This window comes from Mauremys reevesii, linkage group 2 (assembly GCF_016161935.1).
Source record: "Mauremys reevesii isolate NIE-2019 linkage group 2, ASM1616193v1, whole genome shotgun sequence".
In the NCBI taxonomy this organism is placed as follows: Eukaryota; Metazoa; Chordata; order Testudines; family Geoemydidae; genus Mauremys; species Mauremys reevesii.
In genome coordinates this window covers 77,491,316-77,518,137 of record NC_052624.1, presented here as the reverse complement: position 1 = coordinate 77,518,137, position 26,822 = coordinate 77,491,316, and the positions used below count along the sequence as shown (strand labels likewise).

The 26,822-nt window shown below is 44.2% G+C and overlaps 1 protein-coding gene across 1 annotated transcript in view; it reads left to right on the top strand.

Moving 5' to 3' along the window:
- The first annotated feature begins 5,698 nt into the window (after positions 1-5,698).
- The window catches only part of ZNRF2 (zinc and ring finger 2), an 87,962-nt gene continuing 66,838 nt past the window's right edge, over positions 5,699-26,822 (top strand). Inside the window, 3 exon segments of the mRNA XM_039526254.1 lie at positions 5,699-5,886; positions 5,889-5,935; positions 5,938-6,253. Of these exon segments, the coding sequence (XP_039382188.1) occupies positions 5,829-5,886; positions 5,889-5,935; positions 5,938-6,253 (421 nt within the window). The 5' untranslated portion in view covers positions 5,699-5,828.

The window sequence follows — 26,822 nt, the reverse complement described above, 5'->3', positions numbered from 1 at the left end:
CCTTCTCTGCCTGGCGGGTCCAGGGGGCAGCCTTGGGTGGGTTCGGGGGGTACTGACTCCAGGTCCAGGGTGAGAAACAGTTCCTGGCTGTCGGGGAAAACAGTTTCTCCACTTCCTTGCTGTGAGCTATCTTCAACCTCCTCCTCATCATCTTCCTCAGCCCCAAAACCCTCATCCCTGGTGCGTGCCACTCCATTGATGGAGCCAAAGCACAGGGGTGGGGTAGTGGTGGCTGCACCACCTAGAATGGCATGGAACTCATCATAGAAGCGGCATGTCTGGGGGGTCTGACCTGGAGTGGCTGTTTGCCTCTCTGGTTCTTTGGTAGGCTTGCCTGAGCTCCTTAAGTTTCATGCGGCACTGCTGCGGGTCCCTGTTATAGCCTCTGTCCTTCATGCCCTTTGAGATTTTTTCAAATGTTTGGGCATTTTGTCTTTTGGAATGTAGTTCTGATAGCATGGATTCGTCTCCCCATACAGCGATCAGATCCTGTACCTCCTGTTTGGTCCATGCTGGGGCTCTTTTGCGATTCTGGGACTCCATCATGGTCACCTCTGCTGATGAGATCTGCACTCACCTGCAGATCGCCATGCTAGCCAAACAGGAAATGAAATTCAAAAGTTTTCGGCCTTTTCCTGTCTACCTGGCCAGTGCATCGGAGTTGAGAGCACTGTCCAGAGCAGTCACAATGGAGCACTCTGGGATAGCTTCTGGAGGCCAATACTGTTGAATTGCAACCACACTACCCCAAATTCGACCTGGCAAGGTCGATTTCAGCGCTAATCCCCTCGTCAGGGGAGGAGTACCGAAATCGATTTTAACAGCCCCTTAAGTCAAAAATAATGGCTTAGTCGTGTGGATGGGTGCAGGGTTAAATCAATCGAACGCTGCTAAATTCGACCTTAACTCGTAGCGTAGATCAGGGCATAGAGGGGTTGCTCCTCTATGTGTCAGGAGTGATGTGTAACTTGTTTGTACCTGTGTATAAGAATGCATCCCTGAGTCGATGTCTTTGTCTGGCCTAGGGGGCAGTGGTAAATCCCGCCACTGACTGAGCCGGTTCATTGTCAGGGAGCACATATGTACTAGCAGAATTATAGACATCTGATCCGGGGAGCCAGAGACTGTGTTTCGTTTGGAAATAAACCTGGCTGGATGCCTTCGTACCTTATCAGAGTCTGTGGTCATTGGGGATTCTCTCGGGGTCTGCTGTGTCAGCAATCTGCAGAGACAGGGCAGCACACAGAGGGAACACACGCACAAAGCCAACTTTTATCAACATTGAACAGAGCAGAGCACCACACCGGTGACTTCTGACAATAGGTATGCCAGTAACGTTTGAAATATTAATTTGCATGATGTAATTAAAATATCAGTTGCCAGCTGGAGAAAGACATAAGAATCCAAATAGCAGAAAACTCAAAACCAAGATGGATATGTGTAGCACATGTGGTGGTATTGGCATGAGTACGGAATGGGAGCTTTTTCATTGGAGTATAGATATGAACAGATCTTAAAGCCATCTGGCCAACCTGACATTGGTTCAATATTAGCTGTTAACATGTAACTCATGTATATCTTACATTTCTTATTTTAGAAGGACGCAGCTGTCCTGTCTTGCTTCATTCTCCAAGCAATTGAACATTTAAATCCCCCGTTTTCATTATCCAAGGAGTGGTGATTGTCTGATGCTAGCTATATTTCTGTAAACATCTAAAATTTACAAAAATGTAAAGCTGCCATATGAGGAAAAGGTCTTGCAGGCTAGAACTAATTTGTGAAGGTGTCTCTTCCAATTACAACCTGGTTCTCTAATTTGGTATCTAACCAGAAAATATGGTTGTCACAAGTTTGTCAGGAGCCTAAGTTTCTATGTGTTATGTGTGCCACATCCACACAATAACACAATATACATATACTACCTGTATGGCCCTGAGGATGTCACATGGGCTGCAGCTGATTGGGCCGTAAGTAACCTGTGGATCGAGGACCACTGATTTATTGGCTGACTGAGTTGAAATTGTTTCCCGTACTTGACTAATTCTATGCTGCTGGGAGGTTATTTTGTGATTATCCGTCTAATTAACTGTTAGAACATTTTAAACTTTTGTATGGGGTGTACTGTTTAAATTAACTGGAATAGAATATACTGAGCACCAAACATCAGTGTTCCTATCAACAATAGCAACAAAGAATCCTGTGGCACCTTATAGACTAACAGACGTTCTGCAGCATGAGCTTTCGTGGGTGAATACCCACTTCTTCAGATGCAAGAGACTTATAGACTGTTAGTCTATAAGGTGCCACAGGATTCTTTGTTGCTTTTACAGATCCAGACTAACACGGCTACCCCTCTGATACCTATCAACAATGAACACTCATCTGTTAGATCAACTGTAGGAGAATTTCTGAAAATATTTTGTTACACTGGGCATTTTCAGAAAGTATTTTCAGAATTTCCCCCATTGTTCTTGCAGCTGTACTGGTACTAGGAATATGTGAACCAGGTGTAAGCACTCTAGACCTACACTGACAGGGCTGGACAACATGGTGGCCTTAAAAAAGAAAAAAGCCTATGCCCACTCAACACTAGACCTCCTGCCATTGCTAGAACAGGGTGAGCCACGGGGGTACTAGACCAATAGTGGCAGAATTCCTGAAAATGCTCAATGTAGCTCATTCAGGGTATCTCCTGCCTTGGCTCACAAAACCACTAAGGCGCTGTTCCCACAACTTATTCTACTATGGCAGACCCCTGTGCCTACCTGAAGCCCCATTGACTTTAATGGTTTAAATGCACACCTACATTTGATGGCTAGGTTTAAAAATGTTATTTGCTTCTAATCACAGCTGCAAACAGCATAAAAGTTGTCAGCACCACTGTAATATTTTGTATATAAATTTTAAGGTTAAAGAACATTTTAAAACCCAGTTAAATAATCTTTGGTAGTAGTTATTCCACTAGTGTTATTATTGATATGGACATAGCTAGCTGGAGTAATTCAAATTTGCAGTGTTGGAGAATTTACTGAAACATGAGAGCCTTGGGTTGATCTATAGAAAGGCTTCACTGTGATGTATCCTATTAAATGCCAGACAATCATCCATATAGACAAACAGTTTATGCTGCGTGATTGATTGTAGGAATCCTACTCATAGATCCAATGCATGACATTCAATCACATCATCTTTCTATTTTTTAAATATTAAATGATCTTTGCATCCTGATGTGATCTGTCCAGTGGAGATTGAACCACTTATTCATAAGGTTCTATTGTTAGGACCAAATCTGGCAGTCCTGCCCTATATAAAACTCTCATTAGTCAGTAGGAGTTTTGTCTGAGTAAAAGACTAAGGGGTTTAGGATTTTGCTCACATTCCCAGAAAATAAACATATGGGACAAGATCCTACCCCCATTCCTGCCCTTTCACACCATTCAGGTGGTACAAAGGGGCTGGCATCAGGCCCTAAGTGCTCAGATAAGAATTCCCCCAGCCTGGGAAATCTCTCAACCTGTTTCTATGCCAACCACTCTATTGCAGGTGGAGCATCAGGAGCAGGAAAGGATGTACTTACTGAAGGCTGGGCAGATATTAGGGTGACCAGCTGTCCCGATTTTATAGGGACAGTCCCGATATTTGGGGCTTTTTCTTATATAGGCTCCTATTACCCCCCACCCCTGTCCCAATTTTTCACACTTGCTATCTGGTTGCCTAGCAGAGATAGAATATGCCAGCTGAGAATGATCAGAATAGTTGTAGTCCTTTTAGGGACCATAGCCAGCCTGTGTAAATCTCAGTAGCCCCTAGGCCCCATATTTGTGAATCAGATAATGATAACCTACTCTTTCCTGCAACAAGCAGATCTTGTTGCAGGAGAAAATCTGGATCATTATATCTTATTAAAATCAAATTACTGGTTGTTACAGCTGTATCCTGAGAGGGAAACAGGTCTTCTAAGAATCTGTTGTGCTCCATAAACCTGTTGCTAAAGATTATGGATGATGTAATTTTTATGCTAAAATGTGGTTGATGTTTAAATTTTCAAATTTTACAGAGATCAGAATAAGATTATCTAAAACTTGCTCCTCCACAGGGTCCAAAATGGAATGGTCACTATATTCTTAGGTATGAGTTTTTCCATAGGGTGGAGTCTGCCTCCTGAGCCTTGTAACGATCCTCCTTCTAGAACCTAAACTCCTAGGTGCACTCAGCTATGCCTATACTCTAGTAACTGCAGTGAGTAATTATGTCTTTTATACACTTCAGTGGAAAGTTCACTAATCTTAGGCAAGATTTTCATTCATGTAAAAACTGCCTGGTAAGAATGGAAGCTGCCCACACAATTTCTTTGAACACTCTGCTGACATAACAGTACTCATTCATAATTGCCCCATTTTAGGTGGTGTAGTCCTACGTGTACACACTTGTTAGGATGACCAGACAGCAAGTGTGAAAAATCGGGACAGGGGGTGGGAGGTAATAAGAGCCTATAAAAGAAAAAGCCCCAAATATTGGGACCATCTCTATAAAATCGGGACAGCTGGTCAGCCTAACACTTGTATACATCTGTTTTCTGTGCACAGAAGCCAATGCATTTCTGCATTGCTGCACATAACTGACAGCTATCTTAATGCATGTAGCTGTGCTTTTTAACTCTCTTCCTCCTTTATGGTATGCACTAGAACTGGATTATTAAATTTTAAAGATGAAGGGATAAATTCATCCCAGTGCAGTGATGTCTGAATTTCCTAGCTTTTTGTGAAGTCCCAAGCACAAGGGTCATGTTTTTCAGTCTTTTCTCTAGAGCCATAACATTAGAAACTTTTTTTTTAAATGAAAGACGAATTTCTCCCTTAATGTCATGCTTCTAGGAGCTGGGCCTTCAAAAAACAAACAAAACCAAAACCCCAAAAGAAACAAAAAACCCAGGACAGCCCACTACCATCAGGAATTTGGCAACAATGAATTTTAAGTAAGTCGCTTTAAACCATTTTAATTTCCCTTTTAAGAGACTCCCAGAGAAAAGAGTCCAAACCCTGAGCGGCGGGGTCCCGCAGCAGCCCTATTTCTGCTGTAACACACTTTGAAAATAGCTTTGTGGATATGTTTTGGCGCCCAGGGCGCTGGCTGTGCCCCGCCAGCAATCTGAGCTCTGCTCATCGAGCAGCAGCAGCTGGGATCTGACTCTGCACCCACCGGCAGGGGCTTGGGAAGCAGTAACAGGTGAGCTAGTCTGCAGCAGCCCTGTCGGGTCTCTGGTCAGTGCAATCGGGGCAACCGCGGCGCCCAGCAGGGCCCGGGCCAGGGGGCGGGGTAAGGGGCCGGGGCCGCGCTGGGTCTCCAGACGGCAGCAGGCGAGAGGCGTGACTAGTAGCTGGGGGCCGGGCTTGCCCGGCGCTGCTGGGGGGCGGCCCGGGCTGTACCTAGCTCGGGGGCGGCTCCAGCCCGAACCTCCCTCCAGTCCCCGGCCGCGCGCCGGGGCCGCCCCCCGGATGGCGACACGGTAGGGGCGGCGCCCGCCCCTCGGCAGAGCCACGCACGGCGGGCAGAGCGAGCGGCGGCGGAGGGGGATGGCGGTGGCGGCGGCTGGGCTCGGCCCCCGGACAGCGGCGGCAGCAGCCGGAGCCAGCACCGCCCCGAGCGGCTCATGGTGGCGCCCGAGACCCGAGAGCAGCGGCCGCTCCGGCAACGCCAGTTGAGCCGGATCCCGGCGGCACCCAGCGCGGGCGGGCGGGCGCCCGGCGCTCACCTCCCGCGCGTCCTCGGGGCTCGCGCCTGCCGGGGCCGCCTCAGGGCAGCGGCGAAGGGCGCCGAGCGGCGGGACTATGGGCGCCAAGCAGAGCGGCCCGGCCGCCGCCAACGGCCGCACCCGGGCGTACTCGGGCGGGATTTGCCCTCCGGCAGCGGCGGCGCGAACGGGGCCGGCGGGCGGTCGGCGGGGCCGGCGGGAGATACACGCCGCTGGCGCCTCAGGCAGCCCCCGGGGGCTCGGCGGCGGGAGCTGCGGCCGCCCCGCCCGTGGCTGCGCCCCGGAGCAGGTCCCTGGGCGCGGCAGCAGCCTCCGGGACCAGGGCCGCCCAGTCAGCCTTCAGCATCCCCCACAGCAGCGGCCCCTACGGCTCGCAGGACTCGGTGAACAGCGCGGCCGAGGAGGGCGGCCGGGGGCGGGCCGCAGGGGGCGGAGGACACGGCGGGCCCCGGCTCGTGATCGGCTCGTTGCCAGCGCACCTCTCCCCGCACCTGTTCGGAGGTAACGTGCCCACCCGTGCCCCAGTGTGTGTGTGTGTGGGGGGGGGAGAGAGACTGCAACCGCCTCGCTACCCCGGGGGGGGGGGGACAGGACTGCAGCCTCCCTTAGCTCCCCCCTGCCCCGGTGTGTGTGTGGGGGAGAGACCGCAACCGCCTCGCCACCCCTGCCGGGGGAAGTGGGGGTGGGGAGAACTGTAACAGCGCTACTCCAGCCCTGTCCATGGCATGGGGGGAGAGGGGCTAGAGAGACCGACATTCATCCCTTCCCCAGACAGAGAGAGACCAGAAACACTTTACAGTACCACAGACGTGGGGGGTAGGTGTATTGGAACAGTTTGTATAGCGGGGGTGCTGAGAGACACTGACCCAAACTGTAAACGCCGTATATGATGGAAACAGCTTCAACCCCTGGGGTGTGTGGCAGCTCCTCTAGAACCCCTGATTTCAGCACCTGTGGGAGTAGGTCTCTAACTCTCAGTGATGGTTCAGGGAGAGACTTGAGGGGTAGCACTATTTTTGGTGGGGTTGATGTAGTGAATACCCAGCTTGGGGCCGATTTGGTAGTGTTGTGGGGAGGTTTTTTTTTTGGAGGGGAGGGTAAGATTAGCAGAGGAGGCATTACCCTTTTCCTCTTCCTATGGAAATCTCCTGCCTGAATCTAGGTCACTACCCTCATGTTAAAAGGACAATGTGTTCTTTCATTTCAGTGTACCTTTCTTAGTTAACTGAATAACTGATTGATTTCCTGTTCCATGTTTCCACATTCTGAATATTTTGTAGATCTGACTTATAAAGTGAAGTGAGTGTTTTTTGTATAGCTCTTTTTTGGCTCTTACTTGGGAGAGTAGTTTGTGACTTTTTGAGGGGATTACAATGAATCATCATTTTGTGAAAGGGGCAGCTTTCTAATTCCTCCAGGCTTCAGTTTTATCTATACATGCTTCCGCTGCTGTTTCTTGGCTATGTAGGTTTGAAAAAAATTAGAGGTCTGAAAGTGGAAGGAAGGAATTTAATAATGAAATAAACTCCCTCCCCCCAGCAATGTAATTTGCACAGTAAAAAGGAGAAAAAGAGCCTCTCTCTTACCACTTTAGAGTTTAATATCTAATTTGTGCCTGTGTAAATATGCCAGTCTGCCTGCTACTTACTTAATTAGGATTTAATTGGATCATGTATTCATGCAGTTTATTTTAAACCAGACTGAAATCTGTTTTTAAGTACTGATTAAAATGTGGCTGCAGTTTGTTCCTGTTTCTGAGTCACCAAATTGTCTGTACTGAAACTTGGTTAATAAAATAGAAGTTATTGTAATGGAAAGTTTCTTTGAATTAGCTTATTTTTTTTCCAAAAGAAGAAAATGTTTAGATGAGGGGAGGTATTTTTAAAAAAGTCTTTAAGAAAATATAGCACTTTTTTTTCCTAAAGACTGCAGTACGTTTCCTGGAGGCAATAGAAATGGAGGCGGAGGAGGAAAATATTGAATCTATTGAGAATGAAGTTAAACGCTCTGTAAATAGTTTGAAAAAGATGAGCTTGTTCAGTTTTTCCTGTACAGAAGATTGTACAATTGTTGTTTAAATGAAAGTTTTTGGTGTATATTATGCACTCTATCTCCCTTTCAAGTGTAGATTTTTTTTACATTTTTTAGGGAAGGTTGTTGAGTTGACTTCTTACAATGACATTTATTATAAAGGTTTCACTGTTCATACGAGTAAACACTAAGGTGCAACAGGACTGTCCTTTAATTCTGTTAATTCTTTTTGATAACTGTTGTAATTGTCTAGATTAACTTAATACATGTGTTATAGCTTGTGTAAAGTCTGAATTAAAAATAGAATGAAATGTCGTTTTTTGGGGAAGGGAGGTTTGATGCAAGGTGCCTGTCTGTGTGAACTTACTTTCACTTTTGATAGTGATAAATGAGAGCATTATTTGCAGCAGTGTGATGATGTAGTTCTGTAATGTAAAACGTCTGTAGCTTTACATTTGAGATTTTTAGCCTTCAATGTAAGTGGCATAGACTCAAGAACAGTAGGTCAAATGAAGGTTTTTTTTTCCAGTCCTGGCACTTCCTGGATGGTCAACATATATGTTACAGACACCCCTACAAACAGATTTCTGTTCAGTTGCGTTTTTGTGTGTGGGGACCTGAAGATAGTCCTGGGTCTCCTGAAGACTAAGTCTGCTCCTAGTGCTGTGATTGAACATGCTAATGGAGAGCATCAAGCCTACTTTAACAAGGAGCATTTGCCCTTGAGAAGGAAAACTTAAGTGTAAGTGTTCTTATAGTGCTGAGTTGCTGCATGTTTATTAATTGTTAGTTAAGAGTAGCAGGGCTTTGATGCAAGGATGGCTGCAGTGTTATCAGAGTAGTATGTATGAAAGCTGGTGTGTGCAATTCCTCTTGCAATCAAAGAGTATGGTGCTATTGCATATTTACAGTCTACACAGTGAGAGAAAAACATTAAAACTTAAAGCATGTCGCCAGTTTATCAGTCAAAAATAGGATTCCTTGCTTAAACCTTGCATCACAGCCTTAATTAGATCAGTTATAGACCATATTTTCCTCCTTACAATTTCAGGTGATAATTTACATAATTGCTAAGCAGTACCGTATGTTTTCTTATTCATGAATCTATTAAGCTAGAGTGCAGAATATTAAATATTTATTGACTGAGGTGATACATTCTATATGCCTTCCACTTATGCAATAATCTTTAACCTTGCAAGGTGACTAATTGATGATGGGTGTCAGATATTAGATTTTTGATGATCAAGACACAATGTAACGAGCAAAGCTAGTTACAATCGCTATATCATTTATATCTATATATCTGTGAATTGGACTGAAGTAGCTTTTCTTTTTTTATATGAAAATGAATGGGTGCTTAATCTAATCCTAGCATTCAGTTTTGTTAAAAAAGGAGGGGAGTATCTTTACATGTCAAACTTTTCTATTATATATTTTTTACAATTTAAATATTTTGTAATGTGGGTGGCATAATAACTTTCCAGTGCAATTAACATAGTAAATGTCATAGCTATACACTTTCAAAAATTCAATATAGTATTCAGATGCTTCGTTCAAACAAATGGCTTTGTTCCAGATCATAGTTTCATAAGACTGTCCATGGGGGGCGGGGAATAACTTGGAGAACTGCTTTTGTGCTGTTTCTGACTAGCTTAAGCTTGTCTAGGTATGGTGATTGGCAGTTACTATGTGTATTGTGAGCATGCTTCAAGCACCTTCCCTTGTTTTGTAAACTGTAGTTGTCAGTTTAAAAAACAAAAAACTGCAGAAGTTTATTTTGAGAATCAGTTCAGCAGTTTCTTTGGAGAACTAGTTTAATATGTAAAGATTAAACTGTATTTTCCTGGCAGACTTCTTGGCTTTGACAATCAATAACACATGTGTGTTACACTTGTAAGACTACTATAATTAATTGGCCCTTATTGAATTGTACTCCATTGTGACTTTTAAATTACCCAGAACAATGTTTAAATATTAGCTATCTAATCAGTTAGTTTTAAACTACGTGATTAGTACTAGAGGTACACTAAAATTCAAAAAATGAAACACTGCTATATGCTGAGATGTGCAAAAGTATGATCAGTCTGTTATATTTCTTTGGTACAAACTGTAGTAATGTTTAAAAAAAATTCATTCAAAGTCATAGTTCTCCTTTGAGTTAAGACCATCTTGTGCTCATGCTAATTTTAGGCTTACAATCCTTTATGATCAAATATTGCTATATATCTTGTGATTAAGTATCAGAGCCGGTTCAGTTCAGTAACAATTTTTGCAGAATCAGGGTCTAAGACTTGTACATATATTACTGTTATGCACTGTGAATACAGGGGCGATCCTGGTATATGTTGGGGTTGAGTTCTTGAAAAGGGTGATGGGTACTGAAATGAGGTATACTGCAGACCCCCTGTACTCATGGCTGGCCCGCCTCATTCCACCCCTCCTCCAAGCGCGCTCCGCTCCTCCTTCTCTCTCTCCACCCCCCTACCCCCCAGCCTCTTGAACACTGCTGAACAGATGTTCATAGCAGGCAGGAGGCACTGGGAGGGAGGGGGACTGGGTGATTGGCGGACAGGTGGTGCTGAGTGGGGAGGGCACTGGTGGGTGGTAAACACCCACAGAAAAGTGACACAAAAGGTGAAGCAAGTACAGTACTAAGTTGCAAACCACGGATATGCGGATTGGGACCGAGGTGAATCAGAACATGTTCCCCTATTGATGAGCGATGGATATGTGACAAAACAGATAAAGGGGAGAGAGATACCAGGGACCCCCTGTAGTTTTGTTTGTTAGTATGTTGCAGGATCTGGGCCTTATGCTGTAGTTAAGAGTAGACTCCTAAACCTTGCATGCTCTTCAGCCAGTTCTTTGCACTGGCAAAGTTCCAGTTTTGTCTAAGGAGATAAAATTGAGGCATTACTCTCATCTATAAGAGCTGTCTCACGATTTCTTGACAGAAAGAACATTATAGACTTCCTATTAAAAACTACCTGTGAAAAAATTGGCCTTGAAGAGAGTGAATACAGATCAATTTATGTCTGACTAAATAATTTGTTTTCAACACTTTGTATTTCTGGTTAAGACTGGTGTATCCTGTTTAACTCTTATTGTACTAGAGTTACTATGATAGGCCTTGTATATGCTAGGATTTTTTGCCAAAAATTTCCCTCTATTGGAACAGCTAATTCAGCTCCAACAGTAGGAACTTCAGGATAGGCAGGGGCAGAGATGCTCGGTAACCCTTGGGGAGAGGGCACAATATAAAGGTTGGGGGAGGGGGGACACCTGATCTCCCCAGGTGTTGCCTCTGGCCCCTTTCCCACTCACCTTGTGCCTCCCGTACCTGTTCCAAGCTGGCACCACCTTGCCCCCTCTCCCATCAGAGCGCCTTCCTTCTCCCATTACCTCTCCACTGCGTGCATGGTGCAGGCAAGAGTGGGTTCTGCTCACCTACTGTCAAGCAGGTAACTGCGGTTGTGGGCAAAGAAGGAATGGGTCTCTTCCTCTCCCCCTCCCCCAGGTGTCAGTGACTTTCATGGACACATCTCCCTGAGCTGCACTCAACCTGGCTCCCACCCTGGCAGAAATTGGGGGTGGGTGGGGGAGGTGGCATGTGACCCTGCGTGCCCCCCTCATGCATAGCCTTTGGATCCAGGCAGCTGCTGGTGTGTTTAACCCCTGTGTCATCTAAAACACAGAGCTCTGTGTAGCTCAAAAACTTGTACCTTCCACCAACAGAAGTTGGTCCAATAAAAGATATTTCTCACCTAACTTGTCTCTCTCATACACTGGGACCAACACAGCTACAACAGTGCTGTGCATATCTAAAACAACTGCTTAGGATTTTGTTTACACTAGTGTTCCCACCTTTGGAGCAGAACTAGTGAGCACAATGGAGAAACTTTCTGGCAAAAAAGTCTAATGTAAATAACCCACTTGTCTTGACATACAGTCTCTTAAGAGTGGTCAGACAGGGAGAAGGGTAAGGCCTTTAAATTGAACTCCTGTTTGTCCATAAAAAGACTCTGTGGGGAATGAGTTACACCAACTGTAGATAACATAGAAAATGTTAAATATCTTTTCATTTCTATTTCAGCTATTTCTCTGCTAATGTAATTTGAACTATTATTAAAATATTTAAAGGGGAACCATTAACTGGAAGTGCAGTATGCCATGCCATCTGGAGTTCATGACCTTGAGTGCCAACCTCAGGGCAGGCTGTCAAAAAGCAGGGCAGACACTCCAAACTGGTTGTATGTTCTGTAATTAGAGTCCACCCAGCCAGTCACAAATGTGAACTCCTGAACTCTTACTGTGGAGTCACAGACAGTTTCCTTGGGCAGTTCAGTTTATCTTGCCATCCAGGCAAGCTGGATTTAGTGTTGGTTGCTGTACACCAAAGATCACACAAGATTCAGGTTGCTTCCAGTCTGAAGAGACCAGTCACTTACCCCAGGTCAATTTGTACCTCAGATCTCATGCGAAAGACAACGCTTGTAGCCAATCCTATAGTAAACTAAGAATTAATTAACTAGGAAAAAGAAATAAGAACTATTTACAAGTTAAAACAGGTAAGCATATACACACAAATGAGTTATAATCTGTGGTTCCAAAAGGGCATAGAATTATAGCAGTCTGTCAGCACTGAATATCTTTTAGGGATAAGCCAAGTTCATCCTGGGGAAGTCTGCTTGTGTTTTGTAGTTCCAACCTTGTGAGAGTTCAAACAGCAAAAGAGCTGACAGTTTTTCTTGTTCATTGTCTGTCTGTTTCCTCCTTCCAGAATTCAAACTGATGGGATAAACCCCTTTGTTTGTAGCCTCTTCGTGGGTGTGAAGGGGAAATTAATAAAGTCTTGTGAAGTTCCACAGTCACCCATTTAATTTTGATAGCCTTCTTAATGAGAGAGGCAATCCTTTCTGACAGGTTGACTTTTTCAGGGCAAAACATTTTTACAGTTATAAACAAAAACTTAAATATTTTTTAATATTGAATTTTACTCCCTTGTTATATAAGCTTTCACAAATGATGCAGGTATCTAACTATACACACAGTGCTGTCAAATGCGCGAAGTTTACTGAATAAGTTATTTTGTGATATTTCCATTCCAGAACCTTAGATGTTGAAACTACAATGGTTTAAAATAGTCACTTCTTTCTGTCTTTTTTTTTCTTTAGGGAAAGATGATTATGTCCTTTCAAGATAAATTTTAAACTGTGTTGGTGTAATTTTTTGATCATTCTGACGGGGAAAGCTTATGTAAAAAGTACTTTTATATAGAATACCGCTGGTATAGGAATGGCTGTTTTGCACCAGTAACACTATACATTGACCATCAGGAGAAGAAGTGAAGAATAAATTCTCCAAGTGAACCTTTAAACCTATAATAGGAATTGAGGGAAAGCAAAATATAAGGCTTGAAATTTAAGGCTTGAAATGCTTGCTGGACTGTAGGTGGATGCTGGTAAGAGGGATGTGAAGTTTGGTTAAAGCAGGGGTTGGCAACCTTTCAGAAGTGCTGTGCCGAGTCTTCATTTATTCACTCCAATGTAAGGTTTCACGTGCTAGTAACATTTTAACATTTTTAGAAGGTCTTTCTAGAAGTCTATAACATATACCTAAACTATTGTACGTAAAGTAAATAAGGTTTTTTAAATGTTTTAATTTTAAGTGAAGCTTCTTAATTAAAATGCAGACCAGTGGCCAGGACCGGGGCAGTGTGAGTGCCACTGAAAATGAGCTTGTGTGCCGCCTTCGGCATGCATACCATAGGTTGCCTACCCCTGCTATATATCGTAGATGCAGACAACTCTTTTTGTTAGTTGGTAAACTTGAAGCTGCTTTTTCCAGTATCCGTAATAAAACCAGATGCAGCTTCTTTTTAAAACTTGAAATGCATGACATGACTATTTGGAACACATTTCTTTTCAAAGCTCAGACAAATTATAATTAAGGTTGTCTGGCCAAACTCGGACCAAGTAGGAGATGTTCTTCAAGTGAATTTAAAAAGGGGAGAAAAATCACCAAGGAGGAAGGGGGAGGTATTTTTGCATATTTAAGTGTGAAAGTTTCAGGCTTCTTCTCTTGGTGAGGGTTCATTTTATGCCAGAAATTCTGAAACTCCCAGGAATTGCCACATCTGACTACTTTAGATAAGAGCTCCCTCCTAACAGAGGGCATCCACATTCTTCATGGCTATATATGCTGACTACTTCCCCCTGAGAGTAAATATAAAAAACAAAGATTCCTGATCATGGCCTGGCTGCACAAGATCTAATTTATGTATTTAACCTGTCTACTTATAGCCTCACTGTAGAATCTGAATAACTGCAAGCATTTAAAAATAGCAATAACAATCACTTTATCCTTTCCTTTCTATAGGAGAAATAGTGTCAGGTTCTCTCTCTCTCTCTGTCTGTCTCTGTCTCCTTTATAAAAACAACAAGAAAAAAGTTTGAACATCTTAGTCCAAAGATCTATTCAGCACCTAGACCCTGGACAGCTCAAACTATAAGATTTGTAGCAGATGCTCATGAACCAGGCATAGGCTTTATCAGATGGGATTCTCCTTGCTAACTGCCAGAAAGCAAGGTACCTCCAAGAGTTATGTGCTGTAAGTGGTTGTTGCGGGTGTGTGGGTTTGTTTTTGTCTTAGAGTAGGGCTAGGGAATTCTGTGTTTCAGAGACTGGAGTTGCTTTAGTTGGCTTGGACAAGTTATTCTCCAGTTCTCTTTAGATGTAGGAAGTAGCTTTACAGTGCTGAAGGGCACCAAAGATGGCCTTTCTCTGGAAGGCCACCTTCCAATCTTCCTTAGTCAAAGCAGCTGTCCATCTTGAATACCTTATGGCTCTAGTTTCCTCATGTATCTTTAACTGCTTGTTCAGGTTTGCCTTCTTTTGAACCTGCTACCACAGTATCTCTTCAGTTTTGGTTCTGGAAAATAGATTTCCTTGTTGGCATTGTTGCCACCCTGTCCTATGTTTCTTTTCTGTTTTAGTTTTCCACCTGGATAAAGTGCTCCTAATTCTCTGCCTAAGGTATTGTCTTGCTTGCCTTTTAATCAGGATTTCCCTTGCTAGTTTCTGCCTTCCAAATGATGGAGGAAGAGGAAGGCTGTATGCAAGTCATTTCCCATGGCTCTCATCTTTTGGCTACCCTCGGCCTTTTCTCTTCACACAACTTGCTCAACTCCCTTTGTACGGTCTGTTTCACACACTTTTTTCAAATGAAAACACTTATGGTAACTATTTGACCTGAGAGAAATAAATCTGGAGGAACTTCAGAGCACATTATTCTGATATACTGTTTGAATTAATGTGGGAGAGAAGTCTTAAAGGGTAATCTCACTTTCAGAGAACTTCCTCATTGCTTAAGTAACAAAGATTTGTTTTTACCAGGTAAGCTAGAAACATCTACTCTAAAATAGTCACTTAAGGTAAAAGCAATTTTGCATCTAGTGAAGCTGAAAGTAACATACAAAGATAGAGGAAGGAGAAAGAACACAGAACTAAATATTTAATTCATTTAATAGCTTTTGAAGCAGAAATGGAAAACATGGTAAGACTTTGACTCAGATGTTTGAACACAAGACTTGTAAAGATTCCAATGACTTTTCCCCCTTTCTCTTTATGACCCTGCCTTGAGAAAACTAAGAGGCCTGAATATTTTCCATTGTTAAATGAAGTTTATTTAAGTAGAAAAAGGTCTACTCCATTATCTTAATGTTATCTTTTTACAAATATTTTGTTATGCCCTTTGGGTAGCTGAATTCTATAGTAAATATTATCTCTTTCTACATTAAAGACTCCTCCGTGTTTGTGCATCACTTGTGTTAGGCTTTTGCTTCTGACAGAACATTTAGCTTTACCCTGTTTACAGTCAGTTTACAAAATGATTTTATTTTAAAAGCTTTTTTCCTTATTGGAAGATATTGCCTGCATCTCGGGAAAATCTATTAAAATAGAATATAGATATTTCTATTTCTAACAACAATGGAAAGATCAGTAGTAAACAAAATGAGTTTTAAAGTTTTTCATTGCATTGTAAAAGCTGCACTTCCAATTAAGTGTCCTATGTAGGTGAACTGTAACTAAGGCTCCCCAACTGTGCTTTGTTTAGGTTGGATGCCTGCCAGATAACCTTGGGAACTGTGCAAAACTATTTGGTATTTGCTGGTGAAGCATTTAAATTTTTTTCTTTTTTAAATACTGCTGTCACCTTAAACTTCTCTTTATTGCACATAATTTTTGAAACCCTGAAATACAGTTCAGTATTACTGTATATTTGTAAAGTAATGCATTGATAAAAGCCTTATCGTTTTGTAGGTAGAATTATTTTACTAGTATTTTTGTTCAGCTCTATTAAGTGGTGAATAGGTATACAAACAGTTTCATTATTTTTATTCTTTATATCTTCACAAAATGTACTGAGACTGTAACTTGGAGGAGGCATTTATATTGTGGGGGTGAGGGGGAACACCTTTTTACATTTAAAACCTGCTGTTGGCAGCCTAAACAAAGCAAGAAAGGGAGTGTTTAAGGTGGTGAGCCATTGCTGAGATGGTGAAGTGGTGACAATGAATAGCAAGTTTCCTCCCTAAAATTATTATTGACAGAAGGTCCACCCCTGAAAATAGGGGTCAAGAATAGAAATGCTGACATAATAATTTCTATACCAGGGCACTGCATGTTCTGTAAAATTGGCTAAAATGCTGGAGTACAAGAACTTAGTTGATTATAAAACTATGTAGCAGTTTTTGGAGCTGAAGTCTGAACTTTAGCATGCACTAGTTCTGGCACTTACAGTATACTCAAACTTGTCATATGTACTATTTTTTTTTCCAATAACAATAGAATAGAAAGTTGTATTGCCCTTTTAGCTGCTTCAAAATGACTTGGGATTTTTTTTTTTAACCACTGAACTTTCCCCAGTAATTCCAAACAATTTCCCTGGCATTTTTTAGGCATTTGAATGCTGAATGGTACCATTATCAGGCTTGTCAGATGTCCAGCTAGTCTAGAAGTAGAGCAAGCTATTAAGCATTGGCATTTTAATCCTGTGTATCTTGGGTACTGGAGGTAAATTGTTGTGTAGAAATTTCTGTCTAGCAAGTCTCAGTGTACATAGGCCAGTCTGAAACCTTTGAATCAAAGACCTCAGGTGATTTAGTTGTTATATTAAAAAAAAAAAAAAAAAGCCTTCTGCGCTTGTCTTTCTGGAGTAACTGGCTTATTGCCTACATTGTGAAAAGATTGCCCTGTCTACATGTTTAGTCTGCTTTTAACAAATCTTGGTAAATGTAGTAAACCAGTGAATTGAAGCATTGGTTAGTTTCTTTCCTTTCCTAAAGATTATTATGATGTGCATAGTTCTTCAAACGTAGACGCGGACAACTTTTTCTGTTAAACCAAACTTAATTATAATGTAGTTCTGCATGTCTGAAACCAAGACACAATATTGTACTGTGCATACATTAGTGAAAGAGGAAAATCTGCATGTTGATTTAATTTTTACTGTAACTAATCTTTCTAGAAGTTCTTATTTGAGGGCTTGCATCACATCCATATGGCTTCTGTTTTGCTTTTATTTGTATTCTTGCTGCTTTCTTGGTGGTTTTTATGCATTTCAGCTGAGTAGGATAGATTGTTGTTCTCTTGGTTTACAATCAATCTTGTGCTTGTGTAAAGTGTCAGATTGACAGCATTATAGAAGTCACTTATTCACAGAATAAGTTCAGCATTTAGCATATGTCTACATTACGAAATTACTCTGATTTTACAGAAGTCAATTTTTGGGAACAGATTGCATAAAGTCAAGTGCATGCATCCATGCTAAGCACATTAATTTGGTGGTGTGCGTCCATAGTACCGTGGCTAGCATCGACATTCTGAGTGGTGCACTGTGGGTAGCTATCCCACAGTTCCTGCAGGCCCCGCTGCCCATTGGAATTCTGGGTTGAGCTCCCAATGCCTGATGGGGCCAAAACTTTGTCGCGGATGGTTATGGGTAAATGTCGTCAGTCAACCTTCCCTCCGTGAAAGCAATGGCAGACAATCATTTTGCGCCCTTTTCCCTGGATTGTCCGAGCAGATGCCATAGCACAGTAAGCATGGAGCCCATTCAGCTCACTGCAGCAGTTATGAGCATTATTGTGCAGTTTATCACCTTGCGCATTATCGTGCAGTTTATGCAGAACCAGAAGCTGCAAAACTAGGCGAGGAGGTGACGGCAGCGCGGTGACGAGAGTGATGGGGACATGGACACAGACTTGTCTCAAAGCGCGGGCACTGGCAATGTGGACATCGTGGTGTTAATGGGTCAGGTTATGCCGTGGAATGCCAATTCTGGGCCCGGGAAACAAGCACAGACTGGTGGGATTGCATAGTGTTGCAGGTCTGGGATGATTCCCAGTGGCTGTGAAACGTTCGCATGCGTAAGGGCGCTTTCATGGAACTTTGTGACTTGCTTTCCCCTGCCCTGAAGCATAAGAATACCAAGATGAGAGCAGCCCTCACAGTTCACAAGCGAGTGGCGATAGCCCTGTGGAAGCTTGCAACACCAGACAGCTACCGGTCAGTCAGGCATCACTTTGGAATGGGCAAATCTACTGTGGGGGGGTTGCTGTCATGCAAATAGCCAATGCAGTCACTGAGCTGCTGCTATCAAAGGTAGTGATGCTCGGAAAAGTGCAGGTCATAGTGGATGGCTTTGCTGCAATGGGATTCCCTAACTGTGGTGGGGTGATAGGGATATGGGTTCCGTCTATCTTGTCACCGGAGCACCAAGCCAGCAAGTACATAAACCGCAAGGGGTATTCTTCAATGGTGCTGCAAGCACTGGTGGATCACAAGGGATGTTTCACAAACATCAACTTGGGATGGCCGGGAAAGGTTCATGACGCTTGTGTCTTCAGGAACTCTGGTCTGTTTAAACCGCTGCAGCAAGGGATTTACTTCCCAGACCAGAAAATAACCGTTGGGGATGTTGAAATGCCTATAGTTATCCTTGGGGACCCAGCCTACCCCTTAATGCCGTGGTTCATGAAGCCGTACGCCGGCAGCCTGGACAGTAGTCAGGAGCTGTTCAACTATAGGCTGAGCAAGTGCAAAATGGTGGTAGTGTGCATTTGGACGTTTGAAGGGTTGCTGGTGCAGTTTACTGACTTGCTCAGACCTCAGGGAAACCAATGTCCCTATTGTTGCTGCTTGCTGTGTGCTCCACAATCTCTGTGAGAGTAAGGGGGAGACCTTTATGGTGGGGTGGGAGGCTGAGGCAAATTGCTTGGCTGCTGATTACGTGCAGCCAGACACCAGGGCAATTAGAAGAGCACATAAGGAAGCGCTGTGCATCAGAGAAGCTTTGAAAACCAGTTTCATGACTGGCCAGGGTACTGTGTGACACTTCCATTTGTTTCTCCTTGTTGAAGACCCGCCCCCTTGGTTGACTCTAATTCCCTGTAAGCTAACCACCCTCCCCTGCTTTGCTCACAGCTTGGAAATAAAGACACTATTGTTTAAAAACCATGTATTCTTTATTAATTGATTATAAAAATAGGGAGATAACTTACAGGGTTGAATGACAGCCTTCTGTCCACTGGGGTGGTGTGGTTGGGTGCCCGGAGCCTCTTCCCCCTACCCCTCACTTTATGTCGACGACAAATGGCTTCGTTGTGTGGACGAGTGCAGGGTTAATTTGATTTAACGCTGCTAAATTCAACCTAAACTTGTAGTGTAGACCAGGCCCCAGTTGATGTTCTTTAGTACCGAACGAGGATTCACCTGGGAAGATGAAAGAGGAGTTTAGTTTCCTTACCTTTAACATTTATTCATAATAGAGGGCATCCTCTGGTCTGGAGACTACTTGGAAGTTAGATTTGCTTATTTCTCTACAGTGAAGGCAATTTAGGCGGATGCCCTGCATCCATCCTTCCTCTAGTGAGTTCAGATTCCCTCTCCTGGTCTGCTGTAGCACTGCATGCTGCCCCTAAGGAGAACTGAAATGATGTATAGTAGAAAACATTTAATAAAATTACTGTAGATCATAAGATTAGAATGAAAGGTATAACAGGCAAATACTTCAGGCAGATAAATAGATTGGAATTTTGTTCTTTTTTTGACTGTACAAACTCAAGACCTGGACTGCGTATTTTCTCCTCTTAAGGAAAAAAGGAAAAAAATTTTTTTTTAAATTGGCAGAGCTCCCAACTCTTTTACTTTCCTAGCTGATGCAGTTGCTATAAGAGAGAGAAAAATATGGTGAGGCCTCCACTAGAGGCTTAAAGGTTTTGGGCATGAATGAATGAATGAATGAAAGACTTTCCAAATGCCACAGTTCCGCTGGCAGTTTTTCTCTTCGTGGCTTTCGTGCAAAAGAAACTGGAGATGTGAAGTGACGGTTGCGACGGGTTCTCCCTGGGGTGCCACCTGGAACTAGGGTACCACTGAGCCCCCCAACCCACCAGCCTGGGCTCCCTTTACACCAGGGTGGACAAACTTTTTGGCCCGAGGGCCACGTCTGGGTATGGAAATTTTATGGCGGGTCATGAATGCTAACAAAATTGGGGATTGGGGTGTGGGAGGGGGTGTGGGCTCTGAGGTGGGGCCAGAAATGAGGAGTTAAGGGTGTGGGAAGAGGCACCAGACTGGGGTAGGGGGTTGGGGTGTGTGTGGGGGTGAGGGCTGTGGCTGGGGGTGTGGGCTCTGGGAGGGGGCTAGGGATGAGGGTGCTCTGGGATGGGACCAAGGGGCTCAGGGAAGGAGGGGGATCAGGGCTAGGGCAAGGGGTTGGGGCAGGCTCTGGGCTGCGCTTACCTCAAGCAGCTCCCAGAAGCAGTGGCATGTTCTCTCCCCCCCCCCCCCCAGTTCCTATGTGGAGGCATGGCCAGGCTGCTCTGTGTGCTGCCCCATCCACAGGCACAGACCCTGCAGCTCCCATTGGCTGTGGTTCCCAGCCAATGGGAGCTGCAGGGGTGGTGCTTGGGGTGGGGGCAGCATGCGGAGCCCCCTGGTTGCCCCTGGGCATAGGACCCGGAGGGGGGACATGCCGCTGCTTCTCAGAGCTGTGTGGAGCCACGGCTCATGCGGAGCAGGGCAAGCCCCGGACCCAGCCGGAGCTTGAGGACTGGATTAAAATGTCTGAAGGGCCGGATGTGGCCCCTGGGCTTTAGTTGCCCACCCCTGTTTTACACTGTACTGCTGTGACCAGCCTGTCAAGCCCTCTCCCAGGCTCCAGAACACACATAGGTAGGGACACACCCAGCTGCAGTACATACAGAGCTGTGATCAGCACTGCATGGGGAGGTTATAGCTGAGGAATTGCCTAGCTACCCACGGGGCACCCCCCTCTGGCATGTAAACCCAAAATGATACTGTCTTGCACTGCACAAAGATCTCTACAGCGCAAGCTCATGAAATTTGCCCCTTCCCTCAATGTGGAGAAGAGTATGCCACAGCTTTCTGCCCTAAGTTATGATTCCCACACACTGGTTTTAGACAAAGCAAAAATAAGTTCATTAACAATTAAAGATAAATTTTAAGTGATTATAAGGGATAGCAAACAGATCAAAGCAGATTACCTAGCAAACACAGAAACTGCAACATGCAAACTAAGCTTAATATACTAAAAGCGATTTGATATGAGGAGCAAATTCTCACCCTAAATGATGATTCAGGCAGGCTGCAGAGATTCTTAAGGGTCATCTACACTTGCTTACAGTTTACAAACCCCAGGTGTTCCTTTCACAGGCTAAAAATCCCTTTAGTCTGGGTGCAGCACTCTTCTCTCCCCCCCTCCCCCCCCCCTTCAGTTTTTTCCCTAGGTTGTTTCTAGGAGTCTCTTTGGGCAAAGAGTCAGTGAAGAACCACGATGATGTCACTCCCCTGCCTTAAATAGCTTTTGCATATGGTGGGAATCCTTTGTCTCGAAGTTTGGTTCCCATGCCAATCAGTGGGAAAACACTGGTATTCCAAGATGGAGTCCAGTACCAGTGGCCTGGTTACATGTTCCTGTAGTGCCACAGTAGCTATTACTCAGAAGCCGTTTGTAGCATCATCAGGAAGACTCTTTAGTGTGATATAAACTTCTTCTAAGGCCTGTTTTCTCCTAATGGCTCATCAACCTGAATGGGCCCTTCCTAGTCATCCATCTAGACTGAGTGCACTCTGCCTAGTGGGTGTTCCCCAAGTGTAAACACATTCGTGGTACAGATACATAGTCAATATTCTGAACTTCAGATACAGAAATGATACATGCATACAAATAGGATAATCATATTTAGTAAATCATAACCTTTCCAATGATCTCACATGACCTGTCTTGCATAAAATACATTGATTGTTATAATATAATATTACTGTGAAGAATATTGGGTGCAGTGTTACAAAGGTGAAAGCAAATTCCAAAAAATTTGTTAATATTGAAAGCAGAAGATTATAGAGGTGGAGGATTGAATCTTTTAGTTATTTGTGGCTTAATCCTTAATAGAAGCGACCCATGAAAAATTGAAGGAAGTCTCTGAGGTTATGTATAGTTGGTCTGAGCACCTGAAAAAACTATAAAAGTTGTTGCACCCACACTGATGCTGTGCTCATGTGAGATGCTTGGAGTTCTGGAGACATATTCAGTGACAAAGAGTGGATTAAGGTAGAGGTCTGTTGTGACAGATATTGCAACTGCGTGCAGGATCTTTGGGGGGAACATATTGTATTAAGCTTATGCACCACTGTGGGCTAGGGCCGTGCTTCTCAGTCCGCGAGCCATCGGCTGCCGGTTCGCAGTGAGTTTCCTCATAAGAGCGTTGAATAGGATAATAATATGGCACCGGTCCCTGGCACATTGGGGGAAAAAAAATTGCCAGTCCCCCACATCAGATAGCTTGAGAAGCACTGGGCTAGGGGTTGTATGTATGCTGATGTTCTACTCTGTGGGGTATGGCTTACCACAGCTAGTTTAGGAACTAAAACTGGCGGGTGAATAAAATGAATCCCTCATATTGTAAACGCTTCCAGAGAGGTACCACCCCCAGTACAGGTTCACCTACAGTTGTTCAAACTGGGTTTCTAGAGATTAGGAAAACAAAAGGCTGTGTTAAGCTGACTCAGGGCCTTCTTTCTGATCTAGCAAGTGGACAAGATCTTCTATCCAAGGATCCCAGCCCTTCTGGAATGTTTGAAAAGACTTTGACCTACCAGAGCCCCATAAGACCGCTGAGCTTTTAGCATGTGTGTAGGAACTTTTATTGTTTTTGTTTTCTACTAATGTGTTTGCCATAAAAATGTTTTGCTTGCTTAGAAAGTGGTGAATGTGTGGTAATGCTGGTAATACACTATTCATAGTGCTTGGAGAGAAAGCAAAGCGCAGATGCTACCTTTAGGCAGACTGTCTCGTCGTGGATATTACAATATAATACAGGGAGCTGAGAAACCTTAAAACCCCTTGACAGGAGGGAGAGAGACAGAGACACAGTGTCCACCCAAGAGAGGTGATTGCTGGGAGCAAGGAGCTCAGCGGTATTGTAACTCCCCCCCCCCCCCGAAAGGCATTGAAAGTACCGCCTCCATATGTTAGAAATAAAATCTTTTAGGACTGACGATGGCCCAGACTAGAGAGGTGGAATTCCTTTGGAAAACATAGGAAAATGCCTGCGATGAACTAGGTTTTTCCATATACTTTTTTTTGGTATTTGATCTTTTGAAAGGTGATACTGTAAAAATATTGCAGCGGTAAAAACATGGCAGTAAGAAATGCATTTGGTTGTGGGTCTTTTTTTTTCCTATTGACTTTTTATTGAATTTTTAATTATGTATGTGCAGAAATTTTCTCAATGAGTTAACCATTTCCTACATAACTTTTTAACTATATTTGAACATTTGATTATATATAATTAAAGCTATGTTTTAGTCACAGGTATTTTTAGTAAGTCACAGACAGGTCACGGGCAGTAAACCAAAATTCACGGCCCGTGACCTGTCCATGGTTTTTACTATATACCCCTGACTAAAACTTTGGGGTGGGGTAGAGGGCTGCCCGGGGGAGCTGTGGGTGCTGGGGGCGGGGCAGGTGGCAGCCCAGGACCCCCGCCGGGGGGGAGGGGTTGGCAGAGCCAGCAGGCTCCCTACCTGGCTCTGCGCGCCCACCCCTCCCAGCAGCAGAGTTTGGGTGTGGGAGGAGGCAGGGGGTTGGGGCACGGGATGGAGTGAAGCAGGCTCTGGGCGGCGCTTTACCTGGGGGGGCTCTCCAGGAGTGGCGACATCCCCCTTGCTCAGCTTCTAGGTGGAGGCATGGCCAGGCAGCTCTGTGCGCTGCTTCAGCCCAGAATGAAAGCTTCGCAGCTCCCATTGGCCAGGAACCGTGGCCAATGGGATCTGCGGGGCTGGTGGCTGTAGGTGGGAGGCAGTGCACAGAGCTGCCTGGCCACTCCTCTGCCTAGGAGCTGAGTGAGGGAGAAGTCACTGCTTCTGGGGATCCCCCCAGGTAAGCATCGCCCAGAGCCCGCCTCACCCTGCTCCGTGCCCCTACCCCCTCCCATAACCAAACTCTGCTGCTGCTGTGGGGTGGTGGGCAGTGCAGTGGCCCAAGTCTACCCCAGCAGCAGCTGGTGAGACTGGTGCAGGGGCTGCCTGAGCTGCCCCATAACCAAGTGCACTGGCTGCTGCAGAAGTCACGGAGGTCACGGAAAGTCACAGAATCCATGACAAACTTGCAGCCATATACAAAATATGATGAATGGTTGGGTGTTTTTTGTTTTTTTTAACCCAAACCTCTGGGGAACTGGCCTGTATTTTTCATAAGAGGTTTGACGCCTCTGGTGGGACGCATGAACATTTTAGGTAAAACTCTTGCTTGTCTTGCCCCAAGGGGGAAGAGACTGCAATGTGAAAATGCTGGTATTCAGTGGTCCCCTTTTGACTCCTCATTAGAACATTACATGTATTCTTACCTCAGGATGTGAAAGGTCTTTGAGAGGGATGGAAATCTTTTACAGCTGTTTGCTGGTGACTCAGTTAATGACCACCTTGAATGTTCAGAGGTATGCAGGAATTTCTAGCCATTCATGATTTCAAGAAGAAAGGGTTACTGGACAGAAGTATTTGCATTTAGGGAAGAATTCCTTGCTCTAACATGCACTATAGACGGATAAGTTTGAGAGTAGCAGCCGTATTAGTCTGTATCCCCAAAAAGAACAGGAGTACTTGTGGCACCTTAGAGACTAACACATTTATTTGAGCATAAGCTTTCATGGGCTGCAGCCCACTTCATTGGATGCATAGAATGGAACATACAGTGAGGAGATTATATATATATATATATATATATACATACACACACACACACACACATACAGAGAACATGAAAAAGTGGGAGTTGCCCTACCAACTCTAAGAGGCTAATTAAGATGAGTAATTATCAACAGGGGGAAAAAAAACTTTTGTAGTGATAATCAAGATAGCCCATTTCAGACTGTTTGACAAGAAGCTGTGAGGATACTTAACATGGGGAAATAGATTCAATGTGTGTAATAGCTCAGCTATTCCCAGTCTCTATTTAAGCCTAAATGGATAGTATCTAGTTTGCATATTAATTGAAGTTCAGCAGTTTCTCGTTGGAGTCTGTTTGTTTTTGAAGCTTTTCTGTTGCAAAATTGCCACCTTTAAATCTGTTACTGAGTGGCCAGAGAGGTTGAAGTGTTCTCCTACTGGTTTTTTAATGTTATGATTCCTGATGTCAGATTTGTGTCCATTTATTCTTTTGCATAGAGACTGTCCGGTTTGGGCAATGTACGTGGCAGAGGGGCATTGCTGGCACATGATGGCATATATCACATTGGTAGATGTGCAGGTGAATGAGCTCCTGATGGCGTGGCTGATGTGATGTGATTAGATCCTATGATGGTGTCTCTTGAATAGATATGTGGACAGCGTTGGCTGCTATTCTGAAACCTGTCCAAATAATTGAAACAAGATGATGATATTGTGTTGTTTTGATGAATAAGATATGCAGAATTTTGCAGAAGTTTAAAATATTGTGGCACCTTAGAGACTAACAAATTTATGCACAAGTACTCCTGTTCTCCTTATGGAGAAGTCTCTCAGACCTGCATCTGAGCCCAGAGCTTGGACCCCCTCCTGGTCAAACTTCGCCGACCAAAGCTTCTGATGGGGTCCCTCTTCAACCCACGTGTCTAAGCACAGAGTTCCTCTTCTTCACATCCAGCGCCCTAGTGGTGGACGCAGTCCAGGAATGTGGTAGGCAACAGCAGCCCAAACCCACACCTCACAACAAAGAGTAGAAAAGACTTGATCTTTTCAGCACAAGATTCCTCGGTTACACTACACCTCTCGATAGCCTACTATGAGGCATTACTAGCAAAATATGACTATATTAACTACACACAAATCTGAATTGACTGATTTTTATTTCTGAGGATAAGAGAAAACAATTCACAGCACTTGTATCAGAGGAACAACTCCTCTCCAAAACAGCCCTGCAAGCTGCACTTGATTTTGTGGACACAGCTGCAAAATCAGTGGCGAAGGCTGTCATGAGGAGAAGGGCCTCATGGCTCCTTCTCTCTGGCTTCCCTAAAGAGGTGCAATCCACAGTTGGGGATTTGCCATTTGAGGGTCCCAAACTCTTTGAAGACAGATGACTCTCTTGACTTGCTCAAGAATTCACGAGTGACACTCCGATCCTTGGGAATCTATACACCCAAACCCAAGAAAAAACAGAGAATTTATGTACCCCAACCCTACCACCAGACCATGTATTCGCAACAGCGGCGCTTTGAGTCACAGGCCCCCAAGGGGACGCCAGTCGACTACTTCAGTAGCTGCCTCCCAACCATCAACCTCCAGACAACAGATTTGAAGCCTTAGTCAAAGGCACAAGAACTCCAGGTCCATCTGTGCTGGTGACACCATCTTTCTCCCAACCATTCAGAGATCTAGTTCCATTTTATCCAATCTGGAAGGCCATCACATCCAACAAATGAGTACAGAAATTGTACTAACTGGTTACTCCATCCTCTTTCTTTTTTCCAACCCC